The sequence below is a fragment of the Chionomys nivalis genome, chromosome 25, assembly GCF_950005125.1.
Source record: "Chionomys nivalis chromosome 25, mChiNiv1.1, whole genome shotgun sequence".
NCBI lineage: Eukaryota > Metazoa > Chordata > Mammalia > Rodentia > Cricetidae > Chionomys > Chionomys nivalis.
In genome coordinates, this window is record NC_080110.1 from 35,210,880 (window position 1) to 35,227,239 (window position 16,360).

At 41.9% G+C, this 16,360-nt stretch overlaps 1 protein-coding gene across 1 annotated transcript in view; it reads left to right on the forward strand.

Moving 5' to 3' along the window:
- Tbk1 (TANK binding kinase 1) overlaps positions 1–16,360 on the forward strand; it is a 41,871-nt gene that overhangs the window by 3,997 nt on the left and 21,514 nt on the right. The window contains exons 3-6 of the mRNA XM_057757906.1: positions 3,001–3,141; positions 6,967–7,096; positions 10,929–11,110; positions 13,517–13,677. Of these exons, the coding sequence (XP_057613889.1) occupies positions 3,001–3,141; positions 6,967–7,096; positions 10,929–11,110; positions 13,517–13,677 (614 nt within the window). The remainder of the gene's footprint in view (positions 1–3,000; positions 3,142–6,966; positions 7,097–10,928; positions 11,111–13,516; positions 13,678–16,360) is intronic.

A 16,360-nucleotide genomic window follows, 5' to 3' on the forward strand; every position in this document is an offset into this window, starting at 1 on the left:
TGTGTTTAAAGTGCTGGCGTTACTAGATAGTTTATGTCTTCTGGTCCTGTGCCCTACTTAGGCACTCGGTATGCTTTGTGTAAGTGCCTAGGCATGGCCAATCCTCTGAAATGTTCACTGAATGAAAGAGTAAATGAATGGATAAGGTCAGATTAGATACCCTAAGGCAGCATAAAGTCCTTAAAGAAACAAAGGTGCACTTTAAAAAATATATTGTAGAAACCTAATATAACAGATTTGAGGAGGATAAGAACGGACCTGAGGTTCCTATGATCCAGTTTATTATTTAGTCATTAATCCCTCCAGAGATATGTTTCCAGAAATTGTTCTTAGTGACATCATGTCAACTTCAAGTATCTAAAAAGCAGGATTGTAACTGAAAGTTTCTCTTCTGCCTGCCACTTCCTGAATAACCACTCTGAGGCTTAATATTAATTGCAAACTGTTTGGCCGATGACTCGGGCTTCTTACTTTTTACTCTACATGTAAAATTTACTCTACATGTAAATTAACCCATTTCTAATAATCCATGTATCGTCATGTGCCCCGTGACTTACTTGTATTGCTCTGGCATCTTACTCTGGGGGCTGCGTGACTCCGCCTGCTTTCTCCCTCTAGCTCTGCTTGGATTTCCCTCCCACCTAGCTATATTCTGCCCTGCCATTGGCCAAGGCAGCTTCTTTATTAACCAGCGGTAATAAAATATTCACAGCGTTTGGAGGGACATCACAGGATGTGGGGTGTGGGCTGGAGCGATGGCTCAGTGGTGAAGAGCACACATACTGCTCTTGCAGAGGACCTGAGTCCAGTTCCCAGCACCCGGTGTCAGGTGGCTCACAGCTGCCTTTCACTCCAGCTCCAGGGGACCTGATGCCTCCGCTCTCCACAGGCATCTGCACACACTCAAGTGCCCATGATAGAAACAGGAAAATTAGTGGTGAAGGGTTCTGGCTGCTCTCACAGAGGGTTTTGTTAACAGCATCCACATGGCAGCTCACCATAGTTTGTACCCATTTACAGAATTATGCTTTCTTCTGCCCTTCAAGAACACCAGCAAACACATAGCATACATGCAGGCAAACATGCATGCTCGTAAAATAAATATAATAATAAAAAATAAAAATAAATATTTTTTAAAATCCTGCTTCCCCTTTAAATCTTTTTTGATCATGATATTCACCCTTTTGTGTATTGCTAGGATACCATGTTCTTAAATGTACTGTTATTAAAAGCATATCACTTATTTAATCTTTAAGGCAGTTTTGTTTACAGATGTGTGGTATATGTGTGCAGGCACACTGCCATAGCATACGTAGTGGAGGTCAGAGGGCAACTTCGATTCTGGGGATCGAACTCAGGTCATCAGGCTTGCTCGACAAGTGCTTTTATCCACTGAGCCATCACTGTGTTCCTTAGCTTAATCTTTCTTATTAAGTTGTCACTAGCTACTGTTATATCAGATGGAATATATGGGCATGATAACCGTGGTCAAGGTGATGAGAGGTGGCTTGAAGGAACTCTTATAACTTTGATTTATGGCAGTGGATGGCAGGTGATAAGCAGAAACGGTACATTCCCATGTTCCAGTTCCCTCACAGATAATAGACTACAGGCCTTTCCACAGTGCTGACCCTGATTACCCTGGGCACATTGCTACGTTGTATCGTTTCTACTTCTTGCTCCTCTGTTAGAAACCTCCCATTTGATCTGGCAGGTGGCTTGGAGGTCAAGGCCATTGCCACCAGGTGTAACAACTTAAGTTTGGTCCTCAGGTCGTGGTGGAAAGAGAAAACTGCCTGCTGCATACTGCCCTATCCATACCCACCATACCTATCACATACCCGTCACACCCACAGTAAAATAAAGAACTGTAACCAAATGTTTTTAGGGAAAACAATCTGTTAGACTGAGCGTGAGATAATTATAAGGAAATATACATTTCTTTGTACTTGGTGTGACTTGGGCAGTGGGGATCATTTAGACTCAGTGGTTCAAATTTCCATATAGACAGGATTATTGACAACAGAAAATGGTTTTAAAGATGGTGCTTCTGTGCTGAGAGGAGGACAGTTGGATCTATGTCCAAAGGAGAGCTGCAATTCAGGGACCTGGCCTGTCCTTCAGCAGACCATGCTTGCCAAGGAGAACTGGCTTTGAGGAAATTGAACTTGAATAAATAGGGGGAAGTGAAGCTGAATGCGGAAAGGCTGGGGCTGGCCACCAGGGGAAGCTTTCTGGTTCTGGGGGCTGAAAGGAATTGGGGGTGGGGGCTGGATGAGTTCAGAGCAAGGTTAGTTTTGAACTCCTAAAAAGCTGTGATTGTGTCTGTGAGAGGGCATGTCATCATGCCCTCAGCACTGGAGAAAGGGCTGCAGGGATTCTGCAGCATGTCATGCCAGTAGATCCTTGCTCCCCAGAGGTCACTGACGAAGGAACACACTGCCCCCACCCTGACATCTAGGTGTGCTTGGCAGCAGTGGCATGATCCAAGTAGGAAGTCCATTTTACCCTGCAGCAGCATAGTCCAGCCAGGAAGTCCACTCTGACCTCGATTCTCAGGCTCCTGCTTATCAACATAGACATTAACATAGCCAGTGACAAAAGTGTCTGAAAATTGAATTGCATTGCTTTGATAATGTTGATAACAAACAGTTGGGTAGGTAGAGTATAATTTTCCATCTCTTTGTTCTTATTTGCAAATGTTTGGCTTTGGGAAATCGTTGGAGTTTCACTTTCCTTTTCTTGTCCAGAAGTTTCCCTTTTGACACTAGAGCTGCTCCCTTCTGCTATGTGAATACTGTTTTTGCCACTAGTGTACCGTTTGTACATTCTGTTCGTAACGTCAAAAACAGTGACCTTTGGGGAATTCCAAATTCTTTGCCTTTAGAGTTGGGAGCTCTGGTCCCAGAGTTTGCTTGGTCTGAAGGATGCAGAGTGCTGAGAATACAGATTGCTATAGCATGTTAGTGGCTAACTCCTTCTTTTCCTCTGTTTTTTTAGAAAACTGGTGATTTATATGCTGTCAAAGTATTTAATAACATAAGCTTCCTTCGCCCAGTGGATGTTCAAATGAGAGAATTTGAAGTATTAAAAAAACTCAACCACAAAAACATTGTCAAATTATTTGCTATTGAAGAGGAGGTAAGTATCTAAGGTTGCCATGTGTTTTAGTAATTCCCACTCAGAAGGTCACCAAGTGTTCCATCCCCAGCATTTCGGTAGCCAGAGAATAGAAACAATGTATCAAGAATGAGAACAGAAAAGAGCATAAGGAGATGTGTAAATTTGATCCCTCATGTTATATACAAAAAAGGAAAAGAAAAATAAGCTGAAGTAAAGTTCACATAATTATAGAAAGAACAAGGACTGGCGAGATGGCTCAGCAGTGAAGAGAACTTGCTGTTCTTCAGAGGACCAGAGTTCAGTTCCCAGCATCCACAGCAGGCAGCTCACAGCCACCTGTGATCCCAGGTTTGGAAGAAGCAATGCTCTAAAGGATTGATTTTAGGGAAAATGGCAAAAATTAAATACATCATTAGGAAAAGTATTCTAGAAGTACTCTACAAATAATGAAGTAGTGGTCTTTTTACTTTTAGACATGGATATTCAACAAAGATCTTCTCTTAAAATATTATATATTCTTTACAGTTCATTCTTAATGATTATTTCTTAGGGTTGATCAGGTATGAATTAAAGTTTCATGCATTAAAATGTGAATTGGTATCAGGATATTATAGTAAAGACAGATTGAAAAGCTGAGTCGTTAAGATGTGGGGTGAAGGGAACAGAATTGGCTCAGAACTCCCAAGACAAAGTTCTCACCACAAAGCCAGGCATAGTGGTGCAAGTCTGTGACCTTAGCACTTGAGACACTGAGTCAGAAGAATTTCTGCAAAAGCCAGACCAGCCTAGGCTGCAGAGTGTCTAACATTATCTCAGAAAACAAAGATAGCAACAGAAAAAGAGAGCAGTCTTCCAAACTGCCAAGGCTGTGGAAGCCCTCACTGCAAAGGACTCTGTCACGGTGCAGAAAGCATAGTCCACAGTGCCGCCCTCACCTCTGACCAGCCGAACAGGGGTCTCCAAGGCAACTCTTCCTACAAACCACGAGTATCAGGAGTTCTTAGACATTTGATGATTTCAATTATCAAATGGATAGTGAGTCACAGGACCCAGAAAAGTACTATGTTTTTTATTGTACAATAGCACAAAGATACAAATTAGAACAGCCACAGCAGGGTAGACTGTGAGCTCATTCCAGGCATAGACATGTTAGCTCCTTTGGTGGAAGATATTTCTTCTGTTCGTTTGTTTAGTTTTTTGATTTTTCGAAATAGGGTTTCTCTGTGTAACTGTGACTGTCCTGGAACTCACTCTGCAGACCAGGCTGGCCTTGAACCCACAGAGATCTACCTGCCTCTGCCTCCCCGAGTGCTGGGATTAAAAGGATCATGTTGTGCCTGCATGACTGCATGGCAGACCCTTGGTCTCTACTTCTTCTCCAAGTCAGAACACGTGTGATGTGCTTTAAAGCCTCCATAAAAATCACATTGCTTGCTGATTGAAGTGGTGTATTCTTATAACACAAATCTTAGGAAAATCAGGGGTTCAGGGAGAGCCTGAACTGTGCAGTAAGAATATGTCTCGATTTCTTTTTCTTTTTTAAAGGGTTGGCATGAGAGCCCAAACCTGTAATCTAAACACTCAGGATGCTGAGACATGAGACAGGAGGATTGCTGATTTTAGGCTAGTCTGGACTGTAATGTACCTTATCTAAACTTTATTTTATTTTATTTATTTATTTATTTATTTATTTATTTATTTATTTATTTATTTATTTTGGGTTTTTCAAGACAGGGTTTCTCTGTGGCTTTGGAGCCTGTCCTGGAACTAGCTCTTGTAGACCAGGCTGGTCTCGAACTCACAGAGATCCGCCTGCCTCTGCCTCCCAAGTGCTGGGATTAAAGGTGTGCGCCACCACCACCTGGCTCTTATCTAAATTTTAAAAGAAAAGAAAAATCACATAATTAGTTACCCATTGGCTAAAGTCCTGGATCAAAAACATTTCTTTCAAACAGATTTCAAGGGCCATAGGTTATTTCCAAAAGAGAAAATTAGCTGATCGTGGTGGCAACACACAATAGATTTTTTTGTTTTATAATTATTTCTCTTTTCATGACTACTGAACAGAGAAAATAAAATACATTATGTAAGTATTTGGGGGCTGTGTTAAAAAAAATTTTAAAGAATCAAGAATTAATACTAGGGGCTGGAGAGATGGCTCAGAGGTTAAGAGCATTGCCTGCTCTTCCAAAGGTCCTGAGTTCAATTCCCAGCAACCACATGATGGCTCACAACCATCTATAATGGGGTCTGGTGCCGTCTTCTGGTCTGAAGGCATACACACAGACAGAATATTGTATACATAATAAATAAATAAATATTTTAAAAAAAGAATTAATACTAGATTTTATTAATTAATACTAGATTTTAAAATTTATTCAAATTTTAATATTAGATTTTAAATTTTATTCAAAATTACAGATTTCTAAAAAATGGTATATATCATATGATCACTGTATATTATGTAGTTCAATGGGGTTCCTTTTTATAAAACTGTTATATTAGCTGGGTGGTGGTGGCGCATGCCTTTAATCCTAGCACTGCGGAGGCAGAGGCAGGTGGATCTCTGAATTCGAGGTCAACCTGGTCTATAAGAGCTAGTTCCAGAACAGGCTCCAGAAAAGCTACAGAGAAACCCTGTCTCAAAAACCCAAAACCAAAAAAAAAAAAAGAAAAAGAAAAAGAAAGAAAAAAATGGCTGCTATAATAATGACATTTGAAATGGCTGAGATGGGAATGGGCAAACCAGAACTTTACTGAGACCCAACCATTCCGCTATCCAGTTTTGTTTCTTTTTTCCTTTTCTTTAAATTTTGTTTTTATTTTTAGTTATGTGTATATGTGTACATTACTGGTGTAGGTACCCTTTCAAGCCAGAAGGCGGCATTGGATCCCTTGGAGCGGATTGCAGGCAGCCACCAGTGAGCTGCCTGACATGGGTGATGGGAACTGAACTCGGGTCCTCTGGAAGAGCAGTACATGCTCTTCACCACTGAGCCATCTCTCCAGCTCGCCCGTTGCTTTTTAAAACTAGGACTCCATTCCTTAAAGTAAAGTAGTTATCATAAGAAGAAGATTTACCTGTTGTGCCGAAGAAACGAAATGATTTGAAGAAAAACATTCACCAGTGCATCCGTGATCTTGTGGTTAAGTTTCAGCTAGTTGTCACTGGTTTGTCTTTCAAACAAACTCCACTTTAGTTTATATATAATATAATATAGCCAGGCAGTGGTGGCAGTGGTGGCGCACGCCTTTAATCCCAGCACTCGGGAGGCAGAGGCAGGCGGATCTCTGTGAGTTCGAGACCAGCCTGGTCTACAAGAGCTAGTTCCAGGACAGGCTCCAAAACCACAGAGAAACCCTGTCTCGAAAAACCAAACAAAAAAATAATAATAATAATATAATATGTCTGTATATTAAATTTTGGGATATATATATATATATATATATATATATATATATATATATATATGCATGCTCACATGTGTTCCAGTGCCTGGGGAGAATAAAAGACATAGGTGGATGCCTGGGGCTGGAGTTACAGGTGGTTGTGAGACACCCAGTCTGGGTGCTGGGAGCTGAACTCAGTTCTTCTGGAAGAGCAGCAAGTGCTTGTAACTGCTGAACTCTCTATCCAGCCCCCCCGCACACACTTTACTAAATAGAAACTGAAAGCTGTTTATTATATAAACATAGCATTTATCAGTACTGGAGTCACAGTGGTTTTGTCATTGCAGCACATCCTGCCTTTGAATGGGGTCAGGCAGGCAAGTGCTGCCCTGGAATCAGATCTGGTCTTGATGCTTTCCCATTGATTCTCGGTCATTGACTTTTGTTTTGCAGACAACGACAAGACATAAAGTCCTTATTATGGAATTTTGTCCTTGTGGGAGTTTATACACTGTTTTAGAGGAGCCATCCAATGCCTATGGGCTGCCGGAATCGGAATTTTTAATTGTTTTACGGGATGTGGGTATGTTTATTTATATGGTTTTTACATGTTTATTTATATTGTTTCAAACATATATTACCTAAAGATTAGATTGAAAAATTAATTTCCTGCATTCAAAGCAAAAGACTTTTATACATGTTTTCTTAGAAATCACATCAAAAGCACAAGTACCTAAAAGAAAAGTTAGATAAATTGGACTTTATCACCATTAAAAAATTATTTCAGACGCCTTTAATCCCAGCACTTGGGAGGCAGAGGCAGGTGAATCTCTGTGAGTTCGAGACCAGCCTGGTCTACAAGAGCTAGTTCCAGGACAGGCTCCAAAGCCACAGAGAAAACAAAAAATATTTCAGGGCTGGAGAGACGGCTCAGCTGCTAAGATCCCTGGCTGCTCTTTTAGAGGACACAGGGTCAGTTTCCAGCAGCTCGTAAGCATGTGTAACTCCACCCTCCACAGGCCCCAGGCATGCATTTGGTGCACAGATACACATGCAGGCAAAACATACCTGTATAAAATAAATAAAAATTTAAAAGCCACAGCTTATTTGAGACAATAACTGGAAAAGAGAGCCCATGGGACATAAGAGTTTTTGTAGGTCACATATAAGATATCTTGTCCAGCCACCCTACCAAAAACAGTTTTAAAATTTGTCAGAGGATTTGGCCAGACATTGATAGACAGATGGCCAGTGAGTGCACTAACCAGTGCTCAGCGTCATTAATTTCTAAGGAAGTTGTATTGAAAAGCCACTTCTTACCAGAAGATGGACAAATCCGAATACTAAGAACCAGCACCGACAAGTGGAGAGTGGGGTCTGTGTGTGCTGCTGCAGGGCTGTAGAAATAGTTCAGCAGCTCCACAAAAGACTATGCTGCAACAGTTCTGACGGGCACACACAAAGTTTTAAAAACACATCCACATGGCAGTTTTACATATCTGTGTTTGTTGTAGCATTATTCCTAATAACCAATAAATAAAATCAGGACAACGCAAATATCCATCACCTGACAAATGGATTAAGATGTTGTACATCCATGGAATGGAATATTACTCATTCATAAAAAGAGATGAAGCCACGTATGGTGGGGCAAGTCTGTATTCCGGCATGTGGGAGGTAGTGATAGAAAGGTCAGGAGTACAAGGGTGTCTGTCCTCTGCTACATGCCAAGTTCAGGACAGACCGCCACTACATGAGACTTCCCCACCCAAAAACCTCAGTGTGTGTGTCTCTATATATCTTCTCTCTCTGTGTCTATATCTCTCCTCTATCTTCTCTATCTTTATCTTCTCTTTCTCTCTCTCTCTCTCTCTCTCTCTCTCTCTCTCTCTCTCTCTCTCTCTCTCTCTCTCTCTCTCACACACACACACACACACACACACACATACACATGCTTACTGTTATAGTTTGATTCTTCTTGTTGCAATAAACATGACCAGAAGCAACCTGGGGAGGAAAGGGTTTGTTTGGCTTATACTTCCTGATCACAGTCCATCATTGAGGGAGCAAAAACCAAAAGCAGGAACCAAAGCAGAAACTGAGGAGGAACGCTGCAAACTGGTTTGTTCCTCAGGCTCATTTTCAATCACTTTTCTTAGACCTCCCAGGCCACCTGTCCCAGGGTGGCACTGCCCACAGTGAACTGGGCCCTTCCACATCACTCAGCAATCAGAAAGTACCACAGATGTGGCTAAAGGTCAGTCTGATGGACGCGTTTACCAACTGAGGTAACTCCAGTTTGTGTCAAGCTGGCAGAAACTAATCACACATACTGTGTGGTAGTTAGCATGTAATTGACCCCCATGAGCTGGTTTTATTTTATAGAGGATTACAGTTAAGAGATTGCATGAATTTCAGAAGACTTTGAACATTGCACTTTTCAATATTGCTGAGACCGTGAAAGATGACGAGGACTTTGAAGTTGGACTACATGCATTTTGCTTTATGATATTGTTATACATCTATGGGGGCTGGGAAGTGGAATGTGGTGGTTTGAATATAATTGGCCCCCATAAACTCATAGGGAGTAGCACTATAGGGAACTGTGGCCTTGTTGAAGTAGCTGCATCACTGTGAGGCAGGCTTTGAGGTCTCTTTTGCTTAAGCTTTGCTCGGTGTCACAGACCACTTCCTGTTGCCCTCTCATCAAGATGCAGCCAGCACCATGTCTTATCTACACGCTGCTATGCTACCAGCCATGATGATAATGGACTGACCCTCTGCAAATGTAAACGAGCCACCCTAATTAAACTTAAAAAGTTTCCTTTATAAGAATTATACAAGAATTATATAATGTCTCTTCACAGCAATAGAGACCCTAACTAAGACACATACATTTAAAAAAAATTCTTAATTGAAAAGGAAAAATAAAATTTTGATAATGCTAAAATGTAAGTGAATCTTGAAAGAAGCAAGAGACAAAAGATCACAGTGTCATATAATCCCACTCACGTGAAATGTACAATACAGGACAAAAAGCCGCTGAATGAGCATGCTCAGAGGACAGAATATGAGAGCGCCTGCTAATGCCTGCGGGGCTGCTCTAACCCCGCAGAGAGAAAGTTGTCACTTGGAGCATGATAAAACTGTGCTGGTGCTGATGTCAAGAGTTGTACAACTCTATTAAAAACTATTGAATGATATACTTTTTAAAAATGAGTGGTAAGTCATAATAAATACACACACATATTTCATTTATCCTGTTATTTTTAAAAAGACAAGTAACACCTTCTTGGAAAGAAGTGAGTCAAATGTTTGAGGAGGTCCGAATGTAGTAAGTGCCTTAATCTCATCTGGTGACCCTGCCTGTCAGCTCCCCGGGGTTAATGTGTTAATTCCAGCAGTGTCAATGCCTTTGCCCTTAAGAACACAGACTGACCGGCACTAACCATAAAAACATCTCTATGGAAACAAGAGTCACACTGTGCCCTCCTTTTGCTACTTCTTTACTGACTTATATGTTGAAGCCAGTTCGTTTTTAGTGATTTTTTTTCCCCAAAGTAAAATAACAGTAAAACAAGAGCTGGGCATGATAGCACACCTTTAATCCCAGCTCTCAAAGGATCTCTGTGAGTTTGAAGCCAGGCTGGTCTACAAGGCAAGGTCCAAATCAACCAGGGCTGTTACACAGAGACCCCGTCCTAAAACAACATGTAAAACTGTTTCTGGGCTCTTTGTTAGTTCCGTAGTCATTGCCTTAAGACTCTTGTTCATTTATCAGACAGCAGACTTCTGTGGGCCGTAATTCTTATCTAAAACTCCTTGTGGTTGAAACATGAGACTGTACATATGCATACTTGTGCATGTGGGTATTTGTAGAAGAGGAATCTCTTTCTCAGAATAAAAGGGCATGGGCTAGAGAGATGGCTTAGTGGTTAAGAGCACTGACTGCTGCTCTTCTAGAGGTCCTGAGTTCAATTCCCAGCAACCACATAGTGGCTTACAACCATCTGTAATGAGATCTGGTGCCCTGGCCTGCAGGGCATACATGCAGACAGAATACTATAGACATAATAAATAAATAAATCTTTTTTTTTTTTTTTTTGGTTTTTCGAGACAAGGTTTCTCTGTGGTTTTGGAGCCTGTCCTGGAACTAGCTCTTGTAGACCAGGCTGGTCTCGAACTCACAGAGATCCGCCTGCCTCTGCCTCCCGAGTGCTGGGATTAAAAGTGTGCGCCACCACCACCCGGCATAAATAAATAAATCTTAAAAAAATAAAATAAAAGGGCATTGAGCCAACTTGTACAAAACCTTAAGTCTGAGTGAATATGAATGTCATATCTGTGAATTTGAGACGTGTGTACACACAGAGGCCTCCATCACAATTTCCTGTATTTTGTGTTTGTTACTGAAGTGGGTGGAATGAATCACCTCCGAGAGAATGGCATAGTGCACCGTGACATCAAGCCAGGCAATATCATGCGTGTCATAGGGGAGGATGGACAGTCTGTGTACAAACTCACAGACTTCGGTGCTGCTAGAGAACTGGAGGACGATGAGCAGTTTGTGTCTCTGTATGGCACAGAAGAGTACTTGGTAAGTCACATATTACTAGAAATTTCATTTTAATAACATGGTGTATTACACATGGAGTGATTGGTCACAGTCTGTAAAATAGTATGTAATTTTTATGACAAAAGATCCCATTTTCTGTTCAGATGAGTATGGTGTATAAGAAGGGAACTAAGAAACGCTCTCTAAGTGTACTGCCATTTTCTCTTGGCTGTCCCTAGTTGTAGTAACTCACAGCTTTGATCCCAGCACTTAAGAGGCAGAAGAAAGAGAATGGGTACAAGTTCAAGACCAGCCAGGTCTACATACAACATTCCAGGACATCCATGGCTGTATAATGAAACCCTGTCTCAAAACAAAAAAGCTAGCAACAAAAACTCCTGGTTGTTTTATAGCTATATACTAATTCAATGCACCTGGAGTTTTGGGGGGGGGTTGTTTTTTTAACTATGTGACTTGGCATTTTGCCTGCGTGTATATCTATGTAAAGGTATCATTTCCCTGGAATTGGAGTTACAGATGTTCATGAGCTGACATGTGGGTGCTGGCAATTTAACCCAGCTTTGGAAGAGTGGCCAGGCTCTTAACTGCTGTGCCATCTCTCCTGCCCCAATGCAATGGATTTGTACTAAAAAACAAAGGCATCTGAAGACTTGAGAAGCATCTGGCCAGGCAGGGCCCAGTTTGGGCTCAGTGCACTGAGGACTGGGCAGTTTTGCTTTGGTGGGAAGTAACAAATTGAGTAATTGCTGAAAAGGAGCATGGGACACTTGAAGGTGGTTAAGTTTTAAATTTTATTACATTTATTTATTTTTTTGGTTTTTCGGGACAGGGTTTCTCTGTGGCTTTGGAGCCTGTACTGGAACTAGCTCTGTAGACCAGGCTGGTCTCGAACTCACAGAGATCCGCCTGCCTCTGCCTCCCGAGTGCTGGGATTAAAGGTGTGCGCCACCACCACCCGGCTTTATCACATTTACTTATGGGGTGGGCATGCGTGTGCTGTGACAGCCTGTAGAGGTCAGGGCAGCTGCAGTAGTCACCGCTCCCTTTCCATGTTGGTACTAGGGGCTGAAGTCAGGGGTCGTCAGCCTTGGTTACAGGTACCTTTACCCACTGAGCCATCTCACCAGCCCAAGATTTATTAAATTTTTTATTTGTTCTGGGGGTCAGGATCTAATATAACAAAGGGTCATTTCAATCTTGATATGTAGCTGAGGATAGCCTTTCTGAGAGCTGGAATTACAAGTGTGGACCACTAAACCCATATAGAGCTGTGTTGGCAATGGTGTTGGTGTGTGTGTGTACATATGTGTATGTGTGCATGCATGTAGACATGCGCATGCACTCACACATGCTTTCATGGTTTTATATGTATGAGTAGGTGATGGGTATAGGCAGAGACAGGAAGATAACCTGATGTGTTATCCTCAAGAATACCGTGCATCTCCTTAGAGACAGGGTTTCACTGACCTGGAGTCTGTCAATTAGCCGATGCTAATGGGACTAGAACCTGTGCCTCTGCTTCTCCAGCTCTGGGATTACGAACACATACCACCTTGCCTAGCATTTTTATGTTATTATTTGTTTGATTAGGTTTCTTAAATGAAAGGTATTTCTTTTTTTTTTTTTTTTTTTTTTTTTTGGTTTTTCGAGACAGGGTTTCTCTGTGGCTTTGGAGCCTGTCCTGGAACTAGCTCTGTAGACCAGGCTGGTCTCGAACTCACAGAGATCCGCCTGCCTCTGCCTCCCAAGTGCTGGGATTAAAGGCGTGCGCCACCACCGCCTGGCCCATGAAAGGTATTTCTATAAACAGAAACATGATCCAGTAAAGAGGGGAATACTGATGCATAAAATGAAGGAATAATAGTGAGCAAGCATTGACTTCTGGAATTGGTGAGCTCACATGATGGCGTAGCACAAACACAAAGTTAGCCTTCGATAGGAGGGAATTTTCTGTAACTGAACCAGAGGCCTGACAAGTGCACAGGCTCACTCAGTGAGTCAGTGTTTGGAAGGGCCTAACAGAGCGGTGATCTGATTATATCAGCTTTCTCCAACTAGGGACTGAGGTCATGAAATTGGAGGATCAAACAAAATGGTATCAGGAGTTTAAGATAAGAGGGGAAGTTATGCATAGCCTGTTACCTTCCTTTTCCCTCAGAGATTTGAGGGGTGCACCCACGTGTGCTTGTGGAGATCAGAGGTCAAGGGTAAGTGTCTACTGTTTTTGAGATGGTCTCTTGCTGGACCAGGACCCCAACAACTGGCTAGATTGACTGGTCAGCAAGACCCAAGGTCCTCCTACATCCACTCCCCACCTCGGAGCTCCAGGCAGGTTCCATTGTGCCAGCTTTTTACACGGCCTTTGCTGTGAATCTGAACTAGGTCCTCGTGCATATAAGTCATAAGCTCATAACGTTTCTGTTTTAGCATCCTGACATGTATGAGAGAGCCGTACTAAGAAAAGATCATCAGAAGAAATATGGGGCTACAGTTGATCTTTGGAGTATCGGAGTGACATTTTACCATGCAGCTACCGGATCGCTGCCATTTAGACCATTTGAGGGGCCTCGCAGGAATAAGGAAGTGATGTAAGTGCTTGTTCCATCCAAAGGTAGACATAATTTTTAATGTATATTATCTTGTTTTTCCATAAGTTTGAGGAAATGAAATTGAAAATGGCTTTTTCTGATACTTGATGCTACCCAGATTTTACTAAGAATGCAGCCTTCTAAGAGTGTTGGCATAGTTTTCCAAATGGTGTTTAAATGTCTACAAAGTAAACCTAGTATCTAGTCTTGGGTTCAGTGTTACCTCCATGTCCCTGAGTTTTACTTTAGCACGTCTCATTTCTTTAGTCCACTTTATGTTTGTCACTTTTTCTCCATGCAGAAAAAAAAAAAAAACAAACAAACAAACAAAAAAACAGTATAATTCTGTAGAGAAGAACAACAAAGGAATTTTTTTTTTTTTTTTTTTTTGGTTTTTCGAGACAGGGTTTCTCTGTAACTTTGGAGCCTGTCCTGGAACTAGCTCTTGTAGACCAGGCTGGACTCGAACTCACAGAGATCCGCCTGCCTCTGCCTCCCGAGTGCTGCCAAGGAAAGTTTTTTAATTAATTTTATTTTTTTAATTTTGTGTGCATTGGCGTTTTGCTTTAATGTATGTCTGTGTGGGTTTGTCAGATTCCCTGGAACTAGAGTTACAGACAGTTGTAAGCTGCCATGTAGGTGCCGGGAATTGAACCCATGTCCTCTGGAAAAGAAGCCAGTGTTCCTAACCTGTGAGCCATCTCTGTAGCCCCGGGACCAAGGAAATTTAATTCCAACCTTCCATTGAACTGATTGACTACCTTAAAAATAACATTTTGGCAGTAATTTTGTCGCAGGTTCCATCCAGAGATAAACCTGGTAGCGTAGTATACAGTTTAAAATTTTTATTTTATGTGTGTAAGTGTTGAAGATTGAAGAGGCCAGAAGATTGCCTGGAACTGAAGTTAAAATGGTTGTGAATTGTCGCGCTGTTGCTGGGATCAAAACCCAGATCCTCTGGAAGAGCAGTCAGTGTTCTTAACTGCTGAGCCATCTCTCCAGCCCCATAGCATTGTATGCATTTATATGCCACCATATTATTGGGAAAATGAGCAATGCACAGTCACTAATAGTAAACAAAGAAAAAAGAAAAAGGTAGAGAAATTTCTGGAGTGAAATTTATTATGTAATTCATGTGTACACTGTGTGTGTTTGGGTCTCTATTGCTGTGGTAAAACTCTAGGACCTCAAGCAGCTTGGGAAGGGAAGGGTTTATTTCATCTTACAGCTTGTAGTCAGGGCAACAACGCAAGGCAGGATCCTGGAGGCAGGAGCTAATGCAGAGGCCATGGAGGGGTGCTGCTCACTGGCTTTCTCCTTCTGGCTTGCTCAGCCTGCTTTCTTTAACCCTTCAGAACCACCCGCCTAGGGTTGACACCATCCCAGTGAACTAAGGCCTCCTTTGTTAATTGTTAATCAAGAAATTGCCTTGCAGATTTGCCTGTAGGCCAGTGTTACACAAAGGCATCTTCTCTGTTAAGATTTCCTCTATCCAGATGTCAAGGTTTGTGTCAAGTTGACAAGAAACAACCAACACACTGTGCTTCATTTCATTTTAAAAGAAATTGTCAAAGCCATTCTGCCGCAGCCCTGAGTGTTGGAATTGTGTGTATAGCCACCATCCCAGCTTACCCACGTGCATGTGATTCAAAGTAATCACAGCTGTAAAATTAGAGTCTTCATCTCAGAAAATTGGGGAAGAAGCATGTTCTTCCTTTTGTTGTTTTAAGGAAGTAAATAAAACAAGCTCAGATAATATGATGATGCTTCTGCTAAAGCTTGAACATTTGCATGCATGCTAGTGAGCTACAACATGTGCGTTTGCGCATCGAGAAGACGTACACTAATTGCACTAAGATGTTGCAGTGCCCGCCTGAGCCTGCTTTACAACAGTGCCCTTTTTACTAAAACCCTCCTTTAGCAAAGGCCAGATCTCCTTTCGTTTCCTCATTAAATGTAAGTTGTCCTGACTCATACACACTTCTATGTTCACAGATACATTTTAAAGCAGTGACAACTTTAGCTGTTCTAAAAGTGGATGAATAAATTAAAGTCTGCTACTTGTAAGAAAGGAAACATGATTCACCAGCCACCCAACAGCTCTGATGATCACTCTGTGGGTACCTGTACAGTACTGGGGTGTCTCTGTTTGTATAGAGCACACCTCTGTGTACAATACTGGGGTGTCTCTGTTTGTATAGAGCACACCTCTGTGTACAGTACTGGGGTGTCTCTGTTTGGATAGAGCACACCTCTGTGTACAGTACTGGGGTGTCTCTGTTTGTATAGAGCACACCTCTGTGTACAGTACTGGGGTGTCTCTGTTTGTATAGAGCACACCTCTGTGTACAGTACTGGGGTGTCTCTGTTTGTATAGAGCACACCTCTGTGTACAGTAGTGGGGTATCTCTGTATAGAGCACACCTCTGTGTACAATACTGGGGTATCTCTGTTTGTATAGAGCACACCTCTGTGTACAGTAGTGGGGTATCTCTGTTTGTATAGAGCACACCTCTGTGTACAGTACAGTAGTGGGGTATCTCTGTTTGTATAGAGCACACCTCTGTGCCAGCACTGATAGCGACATTTAGTGTTGCCTTGACCTTATTAATGACCGTCTGACTGTATCGGTGAGTGGTACACTCCTCCCGGCACAGCCATGTAGCCTTGGCATTATTAATGA